This window comes from Petromyzon marinus, chromosome 70 (genome assembly GCF_048934315.1).
Source record: "Petromyzon marinus isolate PM22_M1 ecotype Great Lakes invasive population chromosome 70, UKy_Petmar_22M1.pri1.0, whole genome shotgun sequence".
NCBI lineage: Eukaryota > Metazoa > Chordata > Hyperoartia > Petromyzontiformes > Petromyzontidae > Petromyzon > Petromyzon marinus.
Window position 1 is genome coordinate 4,472,694 of NC_133736.1, and position 18,266 is coordinate 4,490,959.

Below are 18,266 nucleotides of genomic sequence, written 5' to 3' on the forward strand. Positions count from 1 at the left end.
CTCTCATCGGCTACAGCATCCCACGTCGGAGAATGAGGAGGCTTACCGCAGCCTTCAGGTCGGAGGTTCGGAGAGCCGCGAGGCGCTGCAAGGATGGGTGGTGGTCGCGGGTTGCTGAGGAAATGGAATCTGCCTCAGTAGCCCGCAGTCACAAATCACTATTCAATTCCATCAAAAAAGTTACTTTCGGCGCCACACCTATCACCATCCGTAAGGGAAAGGAAGGTGATCCGATCTCCGATCCCCAGGATGAGGTTTGCAGGTTTTCTGAGCATTTCTGTGAGGTCTTGGGGGGAGAAGAAATCCCTCAGCCCAGAAAACATCATAGGGCAAAGTGGGGATGACTCTGCTGAGGCTGCGGTGCCTCAAAATATTAGAAGAAGTAGTCACCCTCTGCAAGTGGCTGGCTGAAATGCCATCTGATGAGGAAGTACTGAAGGCAATCCAGAGTCTGAGTCCAGGAAAAGAGCTGGGCAGAGTTGATCTCCCAAGCGAACTGCTGAGGGAGGGTGGCGTTTGTGCACAGACTGCCCTACATGACATCGTAACAACAGTCTGGCCCACTGGACGGGTTCTGCAGGATTGGATGGATGCCCTAGTGGACCCCCTCTTAAAGAAGGGGGACCGCACAGACTGTAACAACTACAGGGGCATCTCACTCCCCAGTGTGCCGGGAAGGGTCCTGGCAAGGATCATTCAACATTGCCTTGCCAGGCACGGTGAGGAGGCTTGCGGAACCCAAATGTAATTTCAGTAAAGGGCGGTCCTACATAGACGCCATATTTTCTGTCAGTCTATTACAACAGAGGTGTAGATAATTCCAACAACATCTACGTCTCTGCTTTATTGACCTGGTCAAGGCCTATGATACCATCAGTAAGCCTGGGCTCTGGATTGTTCTTAGTGCTTTCGGAGTCCCTGACTCTCTGCTCACGATCATTTAGGACCTTCATGATGGTGGGCAGGCCTGGGAAAAACTACATGGCTGGGAGCCTGAGCCATTCCCTGTACACCTTGGGATGCGACAGGGATGTCCTTTGGCTCCCAGATTATTTAACATCTATTTCGACCACGTAGTTCATGAAGCCTTCTATAGCTGTCCCGGAGGTATTTCCATCTGGTACAGATACAATGGGATGCGAATCGACGCCCGGGTGTGGTCGAAGGATGGCTCCCTATTGGTCAACCACGTTATGTATGCTGATCATCTGGTGATTGCTGCTCACTCAGAGGAGGAGTTGGAGTTGTTGCTGCTGAACCTGGAGCTTGCCACTAAGGGGTTGGGCCTTACCATCAGCCCCACCAAAACTAAGCAGCTGCCTGGGTATTTTGTACCATCATACACTCCACCCCTTCAAATTCCCATTGGTGACAGGGCAGTTGTGAAGACAGTGGAGAGTTTTCCATACCTGGGCAGTGTGCTCATGACCGGCTCCGGTTTGACAGCAAAGGTCTCACTCTGAATCAATCGAGCGGCATTATCTTTTCATCGGCTGCGTAACGCTGTGTGGAAGCTACCTGGTCTGTAGCTGTTGCGCCACACGAAACTTAGGGTCTTCTCGGCCACGGTCATGCCCTCCCTTCTCTACGCTTGCGAAACGTGGACCCCCCTCATGGAACATCTTCGCCAGTTGGAAACATTCAGACTGGCCTGCCTACGATCCATCTTGGGTTTAACCAGGCTGGATTGTGTGAGGAGCTCACAAATTCTTAAAAGATCTGGACAAAGTGCCATTGGTGAGCTCCTCCCGCAGGCAAGGCTGTGTTGGCTGGGTCATGTGACCCGCATGCCCAGTGCCACCGCATGCCCAAGCAACTTCTGTTTGCCCAGATAGAGGGGACTAAACGGGCATGACACGGGCTGGAGAAGAGATGGAGCTGATGCACGACAGAAGGATGCTGAGCCAAGTGGACTTCCTAATGATGGTACCAGCGGTGTCAAGATCAGCCTCTGTGGAGGAGGAGGCTCGTGAAGGATGCTGCTACTGGGCAGTTGGAGGCAGTCGCCCTCCAGCAACAACGGAGGGCGGAGGAGCGTTGCTCACTAAAACGAGCGGAGCGCCAGGCGGCTAAAACACAGCGGAGTTGGCACAGTAGGGGACGCAGGTGGTGCATCTGCCAGTGATCTGTCAGTCAACCCATGGCACCTGGGTCTGTCCGGTGACCTCCTGCCAGCGGGCGTTCGACACTTCACGTGGCCCCAGCGTGCACACCGCCTGGCACAAGCGTTGGTGACGTCACCGCCACTTAGCGGCAAATGTCGGTTGTTGTGGTACAAGTGTGTTTGTGAGAGTAGGACGGTGAGTGTGCGAGAGACAGCATCTCGATTACTAGACAGCGCTCGGACCATTAACTAGACAGCATGCAGGATAACTAACTAGATAGCACGCAGATTATTAGAGACAGCACCCAAAGTATTAGAGACAGCACCCAGATTACTACGGACAGCGCCCAGATTACTACGGACAGCGCCCAGATTACTACGGACAGCACCCAGATTACTACAGACAGCACCCAGATTACTACAGACAGCACCCAGATTACTACAGACAGCACCCAGATTACTACAGACAGCACCCAGATTACTACAGACAGCACCCAGATTACTACAGACAGCACCCAGATTACTACAGACAGCACCCAGATTACTACAGACAGCACCCAGATTACTACAGACAGCACCCAGATTACTACAGACAGCACCCAGATTATTACAGACAGCACCAAGATTACTACAGACAGCACCCAGATTACTACAGACAGCACCCAGATTACTACAGACAGCACCCAGATTACTACAGACAGCACCCAGATTACTACAGACAGCACCCAGATTACTACAGACAGCACCCAGATTACTACAGACAGCACGCAGATTACTACGGACAGCACGCAGATCACTACAGACAGCACCCAGATTACTACAGACAGCACCCAGATTACTACGGACAGCACTCAGATTACTACAGACAGCACCCAGATTACTACGGACAGTACGCAGATTACTACAGACAGTACGCAGATTACTAAAGACAGCACCCAGATTACTACAGACAGCACCCAGATTACTACAGACAGTACGCAGATTACTAAAGACAGCACCCAGATTACTACAGACAGCACCCAGATTACTACAGACAGCACCCAGATTACTACAGACAGCACCCAGATTACTACAGGCAGCACCCAGATTACTACAGACAGCACCCAGATTACTACAGACAGCACCCAGATTATTACAGACAGCACCAAGATTACTACAGACAGCACCCAGATTACTACAGACAGCACCCAGATTACTACAGACAGCACGCAGATTACTACGGACAGCACGCAGATTACTACGGACAGCACCCAGATTACTACAGACAGTACCCAGATTACTACAGACAGCACCCAGATTACTACAGACAGGTCCCAGATCACTACAGACAGCACGCAGATTACTACAGACAGCGCCCAGATTACTACAGACAGCACCCAGATTACTACGGACAGCACCCAGATTACTACAGACAGCACCCAGATTACGACGGACAGCACCCAGATTACTACAGACAGCACCCAGATTACTACAGACAGCACCCAGATTACTACAGACAGCACCCAGATTACTACAGACAGCACCCAGATTACGACGGACAGCACCCAGATTACAAAAGAGAGTACCCAGATTACTACAGACAGCACCCAGATTACTACAGACAGCACCCAGATTACTACAGACAGCACCCAGATTACTACAGACAGCACCCAGATTACTACGGAGAGCACGCAGATTACTATAAACAGCACCCAGATTACTACAGACAGCACCCAGATTACTACAGACAGCACCCAGATCACGACAGCACCCAGATTACTACGGACAGCACCCAGATCACTACGGACAGTACCCAGATCACTACGGACAGCACTCAGATCACTACAGACAGCACCCAGATTACTACAGACAGCACCCAGATTACTACGGACAGCACGCAGATTGCTACGGACAGCACCCAGATCACTACAGACAGCACCAAGATTACTACAGACAGCACCCAGATTACTACAGACAGTACCCAGATTACTATAGACAGCACCCAGATTACCACAGATAGCACCCAGATTACTACAGACAGTACCCAGATCACTACAGACATCGCCCAGATTATTACAGACAGCACCCAGATTACTACAGACAGTACCCAGATCACTACAGACAGCGCCCAGATTACTACAGACAGCACCCAGATTACTACAGACAGCACCCAGATTACTACAGACAGCACCCAGATTACAACAGACAGCACTCAGATTACTACAGACAGCACCCAGATTACTACGAACAGCACGCAGATGACTACAGACAGCACCCAGATTACTACAGACAGTACCCAGATCACTACAGACAGCGCCCAGATTACTACAGACAGTACTCAGATCACTACAGACAGCACGCAGATTACTACAGACAGTACCCAGATTACTACGGACAGCATCCAGATTACTACAGACAGCACCCAGATTACTACAGACAGCACCCAGATTACAACAGACAGCACTCAGATTACTACAGACAGCACCCAGATTACTACGGACAGCACGCAGATGACTACAGACAGCACCCAGATTACTACAGACAGTAGCCAGATCACTACAGACAGCACGCAGATTACTACAGACAGTACCAAGATTACTACGGACAGCATCCAGATTACTACAGACAGCACCCAGATTACTACGGACAGCATCCAGATTACTACAGACAGCACCCAGATTACTACAGACAGCACCCAGATTACTACGGACAGCACCCAGATTACTACGGACAGCACCCAGATTACTACAGACAGCACCCAGATTACTACAGACAGCACCCAGATGACTACAGACAGCACGCAGATCGCTACAGACAGCACCCAGATCGCTACAGACAGCACCCAGATTACTACAGACAGCACCCAGATTACTACAGACAGCACCCAGATTACTACAGACAGCACCCAGATTACTACAGACAGCACGCAGATTACTACGGACAGCACGCAGATCACTACAGACAGCACCCAGATTACTACAGACAGCACCCAGATTACTACGGACAGCACTCAGATTACTACAGACAGCACCCAGATTACTACGGACAGTACGCAGATTACTACAGACAGTACGCAGATTACTAAAGACAGCACCCAGATTACTACAGACAGCACCCAGATTACTACAGACAGTACGCAGATTACTAAAGACAGCACCCAGATTACTACAGACAGCACCCAGATTACTACAGACAGCACCCAGATTACTACAGACAGCACCCAGATTACTACAGGCAGCACCCAGATTACTACAGACAGCACCCAGATTACTACAGACAGCACCCAGATTATTACAGACAGCACCAAGATTACTACAGACAGCACCCAGATTACTACAGACAGCACCCAGATTACTACAGACAGCACGCAGATTACTACGGACAGCACGCAGATTACTACGGACAGCACCCAGATTACTACAGACAGTACCCAGATTACTACAGACAGCACCCAGATTACTACAGACAGGTCCCAGATCACTACAGACAGCACGCAGATTACTACAGACAGCGCCCAGATTACTACAGACAGCACCCAGATTACTACGGACAGCACCCAGATTACTACAGACAGCACCCAGATTACGACGGACAGCACCCAGATTACTACAGACAGCACCCAGATTACTACAGACAGCACCCAGATTACTACAGACAGCACCCAGATTACTACAGACAGCACCCAGATTACGACGGACAGCACCCAGATTACAAAAGAGAGTACCCAGATTACTACAGACAGCACCCAGATTACTACAGACAGCACCCAGATTACTACAGACAGCACCCAGATTACTACAGACAGCACCCAGATTACTACGGAGAGCACGCAGATTACTATAAACAGCACCCAGATTACTACAGACAGCACCCAGATTACTACAGACAGCACCCAGATCACGACAGCACCCAGATTACTACGGACAGCACCCAGATCACTACGGACAGTACCCAGATCACTACGGACAGCACTCAGATCACTACAGACAGCACCCAGATTACTACAGACAGCACTCAGATTACTACGGACAGCACGCAGATTGCTACGGACAGCACCCAGATCACTACAGACAGCACCAAGATTACTACAGACAGCACCCAGATTACTACAGACAGTACCCAGATTACTATAGACAGCACCCAGATTACCACAGATAGCACCCAGATTACTACAGACAGTACCCAGATCACTACAGACATCGCCCAGATTATTACAGACAGCACCCAGATTACTACAGACAGTACCCAGATCACTACAGACAGCGCCCAGATTACTACAGACAGCACCCAGATTACTACAGACAGCACCCAGATTACTACAGACAGCACCCAGATTACAACAGACAGCACTCAGATTACTACAGACAGCACCCAGATTACTACGAACAGCACGCAGATGACTACAGACAGCACCCAGATTACTACAGACAGTACCCAGATCACTACAGACAGCGCCCAGATTACTACAGACAGTACTCAGATCACTACAGACAGCACGCAGATTACTACAGACAGTACCCAGATTACTACGGACAGCATCCAGATTACTACAGACAGCACCCAGATTACTACAGACAGCACCCAGATTACAACAGACAGCACTCAGATTACTACAGACAGCACCCAGATTACTACGGACAGCACGCAGATGACTACAGACAGCACCCAGATTACTACAGACAGTAGCCAGATCACTACAGACAGCACGCAGATTACTACAGACAGTACCAAGATTACTACGGACAGCATCCAGATTACTACAGACAGCACCCAGATTACTACGGACAGCATCCAGATTACTACAGACAGCACCCAGATTACTACAGACAGCACCCAGATTACTACGGACAGCACCCAGATTACTACGGACAGCACCCAGATTACTACAGACAGCACCCAGATTACTACAGACAGCACCCAGATGACTACAGACAGCACGCAGATCGCTACAGACAGCACCCAGATCGCTACAGACAGCACCCAGATTACTACAGACAGCACCCAGATTACTACAGACAGCACCCAGATTACTACGGACAGCACCCAGATTACTACAGACAGCACCCAGATCACTACAGACAGCACCCAGATTACTACAGACAGCACCCAAATTACTACAGACAGCACCCAGATTACTACAGACAGCACCCAGATTACTACAGACAGCACCCAGATTACTACAGACAGCACGCAGATTACTACAGACAGCACGCAGATTGCTATGGACAGAACGCAGATTACTACAGACAGCACCCAGGTTGAAACAAACAGCACCCAGATCACTACAGACAGTACCCAGATTACTACAGACAGCACCCAGATTACTACAAACAGCACCTAGATTACGACAGACAGCACGCAGATTACTACAGACAGCACCCAGATTACTACGGACAGCACCCAGATTACTACAGACAGCACCCAGATTACTACAGACAGCACCCAGATTACTACAGACAGCACCCAGATTACTACAGACAGCACCCAGATTACTACAGACAGCACCCAGATTACTACAGACAGCACCCAGGTTGAATCAAACAGCATCGAAGTTGCATCAAACAGCACCGAGGTTGAATCAAAAAGCACCCAGGTTGCATCAACATATCACCAAGTGGAATCAAACAGCACCAAGGTTGAATCAACATATCACCAAGCGGAATCAAACAGCACCAAGGTTGAATCAACACAGCACCAAGTGGAATCGAACAGCACCGAGGTTGAATCAACACAGCAGCAAGGTTGAATCAACCAGCACAAAGGAGTCTCAAACAGCACCGAATTTGAATCAAACAGCACCGAGGTTGAATTAAAAAGCACCCAGGTTCCGTCAACACAGCACCAAGTGGAATCAAACAGCACCGAGGTTGAATCAAAAAGCACCCAGGTTGCAGAAACACATCACCAAGTTGAATCAAACAGCACCAAGTGGAATTAAACAGAACCGAGGTTGAATCAAACAGGACCGAGGTTGCATCAACACATCACCAAGTAGAATCAAACGGCACCAAGTAGAATCAAACAGCACCGAGGTTGAATCAAAAAGCACCGAGGTTGACTCAAACACAGCAGAAAGTGGAATCAAACAGCACCGAAGTTGAATCAACAAAGCATGCGTTGGAGGAAAGGTGGAAATATGTCAAGAAAGAAATCATCCCTTGGCATAAGGGAGGAATGAGTGAGAAGTTGCGAAGCAAGTGCTGATAATGAAGAGGGTGGTGGTGGTGATGATGATGATGGTGGTGATGATGGCAATGATAATGATGGTGATACTGGAGGTGATGGTGATGATGGCAATGATAATGATGGTGATACTGTAGGTGATGATGATGATACTGGAGGTGATGATGATGATAATGATGGTGATACTGGAGGTGATGATGATGATGATGGCAATACTGGAGGTGATGATGATGACAATGATAGTGATACTGGAGGTGATGGTGATGTCAATGATAATGATGGTGATACTGGAGGTGATGATGATGGTGATGATGGCAATGATAATGTTAATGTTGGTGATACTGGAGGTGGTGATGATGGCAATGATAATGATGGTGATACTGGAGGTGATGGTGATGATGTCAATGATAATGATGGTGATACTGGAGGTGATGATCATGATGTCAATGATAATGATGGTGATACTGGAGGTGATGATCATGATGGCAATGATAATGTTGGTGATACTGGAGGTGATGATCATGATGGCAATGATAATGATGGTGATAGTGGAGGTGATGGTGATGTTGGCAATGATAATGATGGTGATACTGGAGGTGATGGTGATGATGGCAATGATAATGTTGGTGATACTGGAGGTGGTGATGATGATGGCAATGATAATGATGGTGATACTGGAGGTGATGATGATGATGGCAATGATAATGATGGTGATACTGGAGGTGATGGTGATGATGGCAATGATAATGATGGTGATACTGGAGGTGGTGATTTTGGCAATGATAATGGTGATACTGGAGGTGATGATGATGGCAATGATAATGATGGTGATATTGGAGGTGATGGTGATGATGGCAATGATAATGATGGTGATACTGGAGGTGATGATGATGGCAATGATAACGGTGATATTGGTGGTGGTCATGATGGCAATGATAATGATGGTGATACTGGAGGTGATGATAATGATGGCAATGATAATGGTGGTGATACTGGAAGCGGTGATGATGGCAATGATAATGATGGTGATACTGGAGGTGATGGTGATGTTGGCAATGATAATGGTGATACTGGAGGTGATGATGATGATGATGGTAATGATAATGATGGTGATATTGGAGGTGGTGATGATGGCAATGATAATGATGGTGATACTGGAGGTGATGGTGATGATGGCAATGATCACGGTGATATTGGCGGTGGTGGTGGTGGTGGTGGCGGCGAGATTGAGGCCACCGCCACCCACTGCCACGCAGGGCCGCGTGCCAACCCTCACCTCCTGCAGAAGGTCGGCCTCCTCTATCGCCTTGAGCACATCCTTCTTGGACGTCTCCTGCACCTCTCCTCCGAGCAGGAACTCGTCCAGAATGAAGTAGGCCTTCTCAAAGTTGAAGATGATGTCCAGCTCGCACACCTGGAGCGCGGCAGGGGTGGTGCGGGTGAATTGTGTGGGCGGGGCAACGCAGGGCAGACGTCGAAAAACAAGGGCACGCACACGCACGCACGCACACACACGCACGCAGACAGACAAAGGCCCCCCCCCCCCCGCGTAGCCTTCGGAGGGCCGTCGGGGCAAGTGCTGTTCGGAGCGAGCGGTAGGCCGGCACGGTGGCACGAGACGGGGTGGGTGGGTGGGTGGGTGGGCAGAACCACCACCCGCCCCGGCCGCCTTTGTCTCTCCTAGTGGCGACGCCGGCGAGCACGCGGACACGCGCGCACCCACGGACGCACACCCGCAGAGAGACAAGCACACCCATAAGTGGCTTTCCGAATATCGGCAGGAAGAGCGTTCCAGACGGCCGCAGAAGCACATCTGAAAACGCGGTGCTATGCAGTGTGTGAGTGTATGGGTTTCCGTGCGAGTCTATGGGTCTATGTTTAAAAAGAGTCTATGGGTTTGTGTGCGAGTCTATGGGTCTGTGTGTGATGAGTCTATGGGTTTGTGTGTGAGTCTATGGGTCTGTGTGTGATGAGCCTATGGGTTTGTGTGAGTCTATGGGTCTGTGTGTGATGAGTCTGTGGGTTTGTGTGTGAGTCTATGGGTCTGTGTGTCATTAATCTATGGGTTTCCGTGCGAGTTTATGGGTCTATGTTTAAAGAGTCTATGGGTTTGTGTGAGTCTGTGGGTCTCTGTGTGATGAGTCTATGGGTCTGTGTGTGATGAGTCTATGGGTCTCTGTGCGATGAGTCTATGGGTCTCTGTGTGTGATGAGTCTATGGGTCTCTGTGCGATGAGTCTATGGGTCTGTGTGTGATGAGTCTGTGGGTCTCTGTGTGATGAGTCTGTGGTCTCTGAGCGATGAGTCTATGGGTCTCTGTGTGATGAGTCTATGGGTCTGTGTGTGATGAGTCTATGGGTCTCTGTGTGATCAGTCTGTGGGTCTCTGTGTGATGAGTCTATGGGTTTCTGTGTGATGAGTCTATGGGTCTGTGTGGTGAGTCTATGGGTCTCTGAGCGATGAGTCTATGGGTCTCTGTGTGATGAGTCTATGGGTTTCTGTGTGATGAGTCTATGGGTCTGTGTGTGATGAGTCTGTGGGTCTCTGTGTGATGAGTCTGTGGTCTCTGAGCGATGAGTCTATGGGTCTCTGTGTGATGAGTCTATGGGTCTCTGTGTGATGAGTCTATGGGTCTGTGTGTGATGAGTCTATGGGTCTCTGTGTGATGAGTCTGTGGGTCTCTGTGTGATGAGTCTATGGGTTTCTGTGTGATGAGTCTATGGGTCTGTGTGGTGAGTCTATGGGTCTCTGTGTGATGAGTCTATGGGTTTCTGTGTGAGTCTATGGGTCTGTGTGTGATGAGTCTGTGGGTCTGTGTGGTGAGTCTATGGGTCTCTGTGTGATGAGTCTATGGGTCTCTGTGTGAGCCGATGGGTTTCTGTGTGAGTCTATGGGTCTGTGTGGTGAGTCTATGGGTCTGTGTGGTGAGTCTATGGGTCTCTGTGTGATGAGTCTATGGGTCTCTGTGTGATGAGTCTATGGGTTTCTGTGTGATGAGTCTATGGGTTTCTGTGTGGTGAGTCTATGGGTCTCTGTGTGAGTCTATGCGTTTCTGTGTGAGTCTATGGGTCTGTGTGATGAGTCTATGGGTCTCTGTGCGATGAGTCTGTGGGTCTCTGTGTGATGAGTCTATGGGTCTCTATGTGAGTCTATGGGTTTCTGTGTGAGTCTATGGGTCTCTGTGCGATGAGTCTATGGGTCTCTATGTGAGTCTATGGGTTTCTGTGTGAGTCTATGGGTCTCTGTGTGATGAGTCTATGGGTCTCTATGTGAGTCTATGGGTTTCTGTGTGAGTCTATGGGTCTCTGTGCAATGAGTCTATGGGTCTCTATGTGAGTCTATGGGTTTCTGTGTGATGAGTCTATGGGTCTGTGCGATGAGTCTACGGGTCTCTGTGCGATGAGTCTATGGGTCTCTGTGCGATGAGTCTATGGGTCTCTGTGCGATGAGTCTATGGGTCTCTGTGTGATGAGTCTATGGGTCTGTGTGATGAGTCTGTGGGTCTCTGTGCGATGAGTCTATGGGTCTCTGTGCGATGAGTCTATGGGTCTCTGTGTGATGAGTCTATGGGTCTGTGTGATGAGTCTATGGGTCTCTGTGCGATGAGTATGTGGGTCTCTGTGCGATGAGTCTATGGGTCTCTGTGTGATGAGTCTATGGGTCTCTGTGCGATGAGTATGTGGGTCTCTGTGTGATGAGTCTATGGGTCTCTGTGTGATGAGTCTATGGGTCTCTGTGTGATGAGTCTATGGGTCTGTGTGGTGAGTCTATAGGTCTGTGTGTGATGAGTCTATGGGTCTCTGTGTGAGTCTATGGGTTTCTGTGTGAGTCTATGGGTCTGTGTGGTGAGTCTATGGGTCTGTGTGTGATGAGTCTATGGGTCTGTGTGGTGAGTCTATGGGTCTCTGTGTGATGAGTCTATGGGTCTCTGTGTGAGTCTATGGGTTTCTGTGTGAGTCTATGGGTCTGTGTGGTGAGTCTATGGGTCTCTATGTGATGAGTCTATGGGTCTCTGTGTGATGAGTCTATGGGTTTCTGTGTGATGAGTCTATGGGTCTGTGTGGTGGGTCTATGGGTCTCTGTGTGGTGAGTCTATGGGTCTCTGTGTGATGAGTCTATGGGTCTCTGTGATGAGTCTATGGGTTTCTGTGTGATGAGTCTATGGGTCTGTGTGGTGAGTCTATGGGTCTCTGTGTGGTGAGTCTATGGGTCTCTGTGTGAGTCTATGGGTTTCTGTTTGAGTCTATGGGTCTCTGTGTGGTGAGTCTATGGGTCTGTGTGTGATGAGTCTGTGGGTCTCTGTGCGATGAGTCTGTGGGTCTCTGTGTGATGAGTCTGTGGGTCTCTGTGTGAGTCTATGGGTTTCTGTGTGAGTCTATGGGTTTGTGTGGTGAGTCTATGGGTCTCTGTGCGATGAGTCTACGGGTCTCTGTGCGATGAGTCTATGGGTCTCTGTGCGATGAGTCTGTGGGTCTCTGTGTGATGAGTCTGTGGGTCTCTGTGTGATGAGTCTGTGGGTCTCTGTGTGGTGAGTCTATGGGTCTCTGTGTGATGAGTCTATGGGTCTCTGTGCGATGAGTCTATGGGTCTCTGTGTGATGAGTCTGTGGGTCTCTGTGCGATGAGTCTATGGGTCTCTGTGTGATGAGTCTCTGGGTCTCTGTGTGTGATGAGTCTCTGGGTCTCTGTGTGTGATGAGTCTCTGGGTCTCTGTATGATGAGTCAATGGGTCTCTGTGTGATGAGTCTGTGGATCTCTGTGTGATGAGTATATGGGTCTCTGTGTGGTGAGTCTATGGGTCTCTGTGTGATGAGTCTATGGGTCTCTGTGCGGTGAGTCTATGGGTCTCTGTGTGATGAGTCTGTGGGTCTCTGTGCAATGAGTCTATGGGTCTCTGTGTGATGAGTCTCTGGGTCTCTGTATGATGAGTCTCTGGGTCTCTGTGTGATGAGTCTATGGGTCTCTGTGCGATGAGTCTATGGGTCTCTGCGTGATGAGTCTGTGGGTCTCTGTGCGATGAGTCTATGGGTCTCTGTGTGTGATGAGTCTCTGGGTCTCTGTGTGTGAGGAGTCTCTGGGTCTCTGTGTGATGAGTCAATGGGTCTCTGTGTGATGAGTCTGTGGGTCTCTGTGTGGTGAGTCTATGGGTCTCTGTGTGATGAGTCTATGGGTCTCTGTGTGATGAGTCTGTGGGTCTCTGTGTGATGAGTCTATGGGTCTCTGTGTGATGAGTCTATGAGTCTCTGTGCGATGAGTCTATGGGTCTCTGTGTGATGAGTCTATGGGTCTCTGTGTGATGAGTCTGTGGGTCTCTGTGCGATGACTCTACGGGTCTCATTGTTCGACGGCCAGCAGCCAGAAGCCATCGAGTGAGGAGCCATCGCCGACGAGAGAGCGGGCGTGTGGGGGGGGGGGGCGCGGGTGCCCCCCACGTGAGAGTGGGGATGGGGGCTGGTCCACGCACGCTCCCAAAGTACTTGTCCAGCAGCTCCACGTAGCGGTGTATCGTCTCCAGGGCGAGCAGCTCGTTGTCGTGGCACTCGACCGCACAGCAGAAGTAGAGACTCGCGTACCTGAAGGGGCACCCAGACCAAAACGCCGCTGACGTCACCGCCGCCGCTGACGTCGCCGCGGCAACCGTCGGCGAGGTCGCCGCCGCGGTTGCTACCGCCGTCGTCGCCGCGGCGACCGTCAGCGCGGGTCCCGCGATGGTCGCCGCGGGCGACCGCCGCCGCCGTCGCCTTGGTAGCAGTCGCCACGGTCACCACGGTCACCACGGTTACCGACACTCCAACTCCGCTCGCTCGCGCACCTAGCCACCTCACTCACTCGCCCAAAGACAAAGGTCCCCCGTGTGGCCCGTAACAGACTGCCGGGGGCAAGTGCCGTTATGGCGAGCAGCAGCAGCAGCAGCAGCAGCAGCAGCAGCAGCAGCAGCAGCAGCAGCAGCAGCAGCAGCAGCAGCAGCAGCAGCAGCAGCAGCAGCAGCAGCAGCAGCAGCAGCAGCAGCAGCAGCAGCAGCAGCAGCAGCAGCAGCAGCAGCAGCAGCAGCAGCAGCAGCAGCAGCAGCAGCAGCAGCAGCAGCAGCAGCAGCAGCAGCAGCAGCAGCAGCAGCAGCAGCAGCAGCAGCAGCAGCAGCAGCAGCAGCAGCAGCAGCAGCAGCAGCAGCAGCAGCAGCAGCAGCAGCAGCAGCAGCAGCAGCAGCAGCAGCAGCAGCAGCAGCAGCAGCAGCAGCAGCAGCAGCAGCAGCAGCAGCAGCAGCAGCAGCAGCAGCAGCAGCAGCAGCAGCAGCAGCAGCAGCAGCAGCAGCAGCAGCAGCAGCAGCAGCAGCAGCAGCAGCAGCAGCAGCAGCAGCAGCAGCAGCAGCAGCAGCAGCAGCAGCAGCAGCAGCAGCAGCAGCAGCAGCAGCAGCAGCAGCAGCAGCAGCAGCAGCAGCAGCAGCAGCAGCAGCAGCAGCAGCAGCAGCAGCAGCAGCAGCAGCAGCAGCAGCAGCAGCAGCAGCAGCAGCAGCAGCAGCAGCAGCAGCAGCAGCAGCAGCAGCAGCAGCAGCAGCAGCAGCAGCAGCAGCAGCAGCAGCAGCAGCAGCAGCAGCAGCAGCAGCAGCAGCAGCAGCAGCAGCAGCAGCAGCAGCAGCAGCAGCAGCAGCAGCAGCAGCAGCAGCAGCAGCAGCAGCAGCAGCAGCAGCAGCAGCAGCAGCAGCAGCAGCAGCAGCAGCAGCAGCAGCAGCAGCAGCAGCAGCAGCAGCAGCAGCAGCAGCAGCAGCAGCAGCAGCAGCAGCAGCAGCAGCAGCAGCAGCAGCAGCAGCAGCAGCAGCAGCAGCAGCAGCAGCAGCAGCAGCAGCAGCAGCAGCAGCAGCAGCAGCAGCAGCAGCAGCAGCAGCAGCAGCAGCAGCAGCAGCAGCAGCAGCAGCAGCAGCAGCAGCAGCAGCAGCAGCAGCAGCAGCAGCAGCAGCAGCAGCAGCAGCAGCAGCAGCAGCAGCAGCAGCAGCAGCAGCAGCAGCAGCAGCAGCAGCAGCAGCAGCAGCAGCAGCAGCAGCAGCAGCAGCAGCAGCAGCAGCAGCAGCAGCAGCAGCAGCAGCAGCAGCAGCAGCAGCAGCAGCAGCAGCAGCAGCAGCAGCAGCAGCAGCAGCAGCAGCAGCAGCAGCAGCAGCAGCAGCAGCAGCAGCAGCAGCAGCAGCAGCAGCAGCAGCAGCAGCAGCAGCAGCAGCAGCAGCAGCAGCAGCAGCAGCAGCAGCAGCAGCAGCAGCAGCAGCAGCAGCAGCAGCAGCAGCAGCAGCAGCAGCAGCAGCAGCAGCAGCAGCAGCAGCAGCAGCAGCAGCAGCAGCAGCAGCAGCAGCAGCAGCAGCAGCAGCAGCAGCAGCAGCAGCAGCAGCAGCAGCAGCAGCAGCAGCAGCAGCAGCAGCAGCAGCAGCAGCAGCAGCAGCAGCAGCAGCAGCAGCAGCAGCAGCAGCAGCAGCAGCAGCAGCAGCAGCAGCAGCAGCAGCAGCAGCAGCAGCAGCAGCAGCAGCAGCAGCAGCAGCAGCAGCAGCAGCAGCAGCAGCAGCAGCAGCAGCAGCAGCAGCAGCAGCAGCAGCAGCAGCAGCAGCAGCAGCAGCAGCAGCAGCAGCAGCAGCAGCAGCAGCAGCAGCAGCAGCAGCAGCAGCAGCAGCAGCAGCAGCAGCAGCAGCAGCAGCAGCAGCAGCAGCAGCAGCAGCAGCAGCAGCAGCAGCAGCAGCAGCAGCAGCAGCAGCAGCAGCAGCAGCAGCAGCAGCAGCAGCAGCAGCAGCAGCAGCAGCAGCAGCAGCAGCAGCAGCAGCAGCAGCAGCAGCAGCAGCAGCAGCAGCAGCAGCAGCAGCAGCAGCAGCAGCAGCAGCAGCAGCAGCAGCAGCAGCAGCAGCAGCAGCAGCAGCAGCAGCAGCAGCAGCAGCAGCAGCAGCAGCAGCAGCAGCAGCAGCAGCAGCAGCAGCAGCAGCAGCAGCAGCAGCAGCAGCAGCAGCAGCAGCAGCAGCAGCAGCAGCAGCAGCAGCAGCAGCAGCAGCAGCAGCAGCAGCAGCAGCAGCAGCAGCAGCAGCAGCAGCAGCAGCAGCAGCAGCAGCAGCAGCAGCAGCAGCAGCAGCAGCAGCAGCAGCAGCAGCAGCAGCAGCAGCAGCAGCAGCAGCAGCAGCAGCAGCAGCAGCAGCAGCAGCAGCAGCAGCAGCAGCAGCAGCAGCAGCAGCAGCAGCAGCAGCAGCAGCAGCAGCAGCAGCAGCAGCAGCAGCAGCAGCAGCAGCAGCAGCAGCAGCAGCAGCAGCAGCAGCAGCAGCAGCAGCAGCAGCAGCAGCAGCAGCAGCAGCAGCAGCAGCAGCAGCAGCAGCAGCAGCAGCAGCAGCAGCAGCAGCAGCAGCAGCAGCAGCAGCAGCAGCAGCAGCAGCAGCAGCAGCAGCAGCAGCAGCAGCAGCAGCAGCAGCAGCAGCAGCAGCAGCAGCAGCAGCAGCAGCAGCAGCAGCAGCAGCAGCAGCAGCAGCAGCAGCAGCAGCAGCAGCAGCAGCAGCAGCAGCAGCAGCAGCAGCAGCAGCAGCAGCAGCAGCAGCAGCAGCAGCAGCAGCAGCAGCAGCAGCAGCAGCAGCAGCAGCAGCAGCAGCAGCAGCAGCAGCAGCAGCAGCAGCAGCAGCAGCAGCAGCAGCAGCAGCAGCAGCAGCAGCAGCAGCAGCAGCAGCAGCAGCAGCAGCAGCAGCAGCAGCAGCAGCAGCAGCAGCAGCAGCAGCAGCAGCAGCAGCAGCAGCAGCAGCAGCAGCAGCAGCAGCAGCAGCAGCAGCAGCAGCAGCAGCAGCAGCAGCAGCAGCAGCAGCAGCAGCAGCAGCAGCAGCAGCAGCAGCAGCAGCAGCAGCAGCAGCAGCAGCAGCAGCAGCAGCAGCAGCAGCAGCAGCAGCAGCAGCAGCAGCAGCAGCAGCAGCAGCAGCAGCAGCAGCAGCAGCAGCAGCAGCAGCAGCAGCAGCAGCAGCAGCAGCAGCAGCAGCAGCAGCAGCAGCAGCAGCAGCAGCAGCAGCAGCAGCAGCAGCAGCAGCAGCAGCAGCAGCAGCAGCAGCAGCAGCAGCAGCAGCAGCAGCAGCAGCAGCAGCAGCAGCAGCAGCAGCAGCAGCAGCAGCAGCAGCAGCAGCAGCAGCAGCAGCAGCAGCAGCAGCAGCAGCAGCAGCAGCAGCAGCAGCAGCAGCAGCAGCAGCAGCAGCAGCAGCAGCAGCAGCAGCAGCAGCAGCAGCAGCAGCAGCAGCAGCAGCAGCAGCAGCAGCAGCAGCAGCAGCAGCAGCAGCAGCAGCAGCAGCAGCAGCAGCAGCAGCAGCAGCAGCAGCAGCAGCAGCAGCAGCAGCAGCAGCAGCAGCAGCAGCAGCAGCAGCAGCAGCAGCAGCAGCAGCAGCAGCAGCAGCAGCAGCAGCAGCAGCAGCAGCAGCAGCAGCAGCAGCAGCAGCAGCAGCAGCAGCAGCAGCAGCAGCAGCAGCAGCAGCAGCAGCAGCAGCAGCAGCAGCAGCAGCAGCAGCAGCAGCAGCAGCAGCAGCAGCAGCAGCAGCAGCAGCAGCAGCAGCAGCAGCAGCAGCAGCAGCAGCAGCAGCAGCAGCAGCAGCAGCAGCAGCAGCAGCAGCAGCAGCAGCAGCAGCAGCAGCAGCAGCAGCAGCAGCAGCAGCAGCAGCAGCAGCAGCAGCAGCAGCAGCAGCAGCAGCAGCAGCAGCAGCAGCAGCAGCAGCAGCAGCAGCAGCAGCAGCAGCAGCAGCAGCAGCAGCAGCAGCAGCAGCAGCAGCAGCAGCAGCAGCAGCAGCAGCAGCAGCAGCAGCAGCAGCAGCAGCAGCAGCAGCAGCAGCAGCAGCAGCAGCAGCAGCAGCAGCAGCAGCAGCAGCAGCAGCAGCAGCAGCAGCAGCAGCAGCAGCAGCAGCAGCAGCAGCAGCAGCAGCAGCAGCAGCAGCAGCAGCAGCAGCAGCAGCAGCAGCAGCAGCAGCAGCAGCAGCAGCAGCAGCAGCAGCAGCAGCAGCAGCAGCAGCAGCAGCAGCAGCAGCAG

General features: G+C 54.0%; 1 protein-coding gene across 2 annotated transcripts in view; it reads right to left on the reverse strand.

Moving 5' to 3' along the window:
* Nucleotides 1-18,266, reverse strand: part of LOC116937384 (AP-1 complex subunit sigma-2) — a 129,168-nt gene that overhangs the window by 89,888 nt on the left and 21,014 nt on the right. For both annotated transcript variants that reach the window (XM_032944461.2, XM_032944462.2), the window contains exons 3-4: nt 13,729-13,837; nt 9,543-9,680 (exon numbers count right to left, since the gene is read on the reverse strand). In XM_032944461.2, the coding sequence (XP_032800352.1) occupies nt 9,543-9,680; nt 13,729-13,837 (247 nt within the window). The remainder of the gene's footprint in view (nt 1-9,542; nt 9,681-13,728; nt 13,838-18,266) is intronic.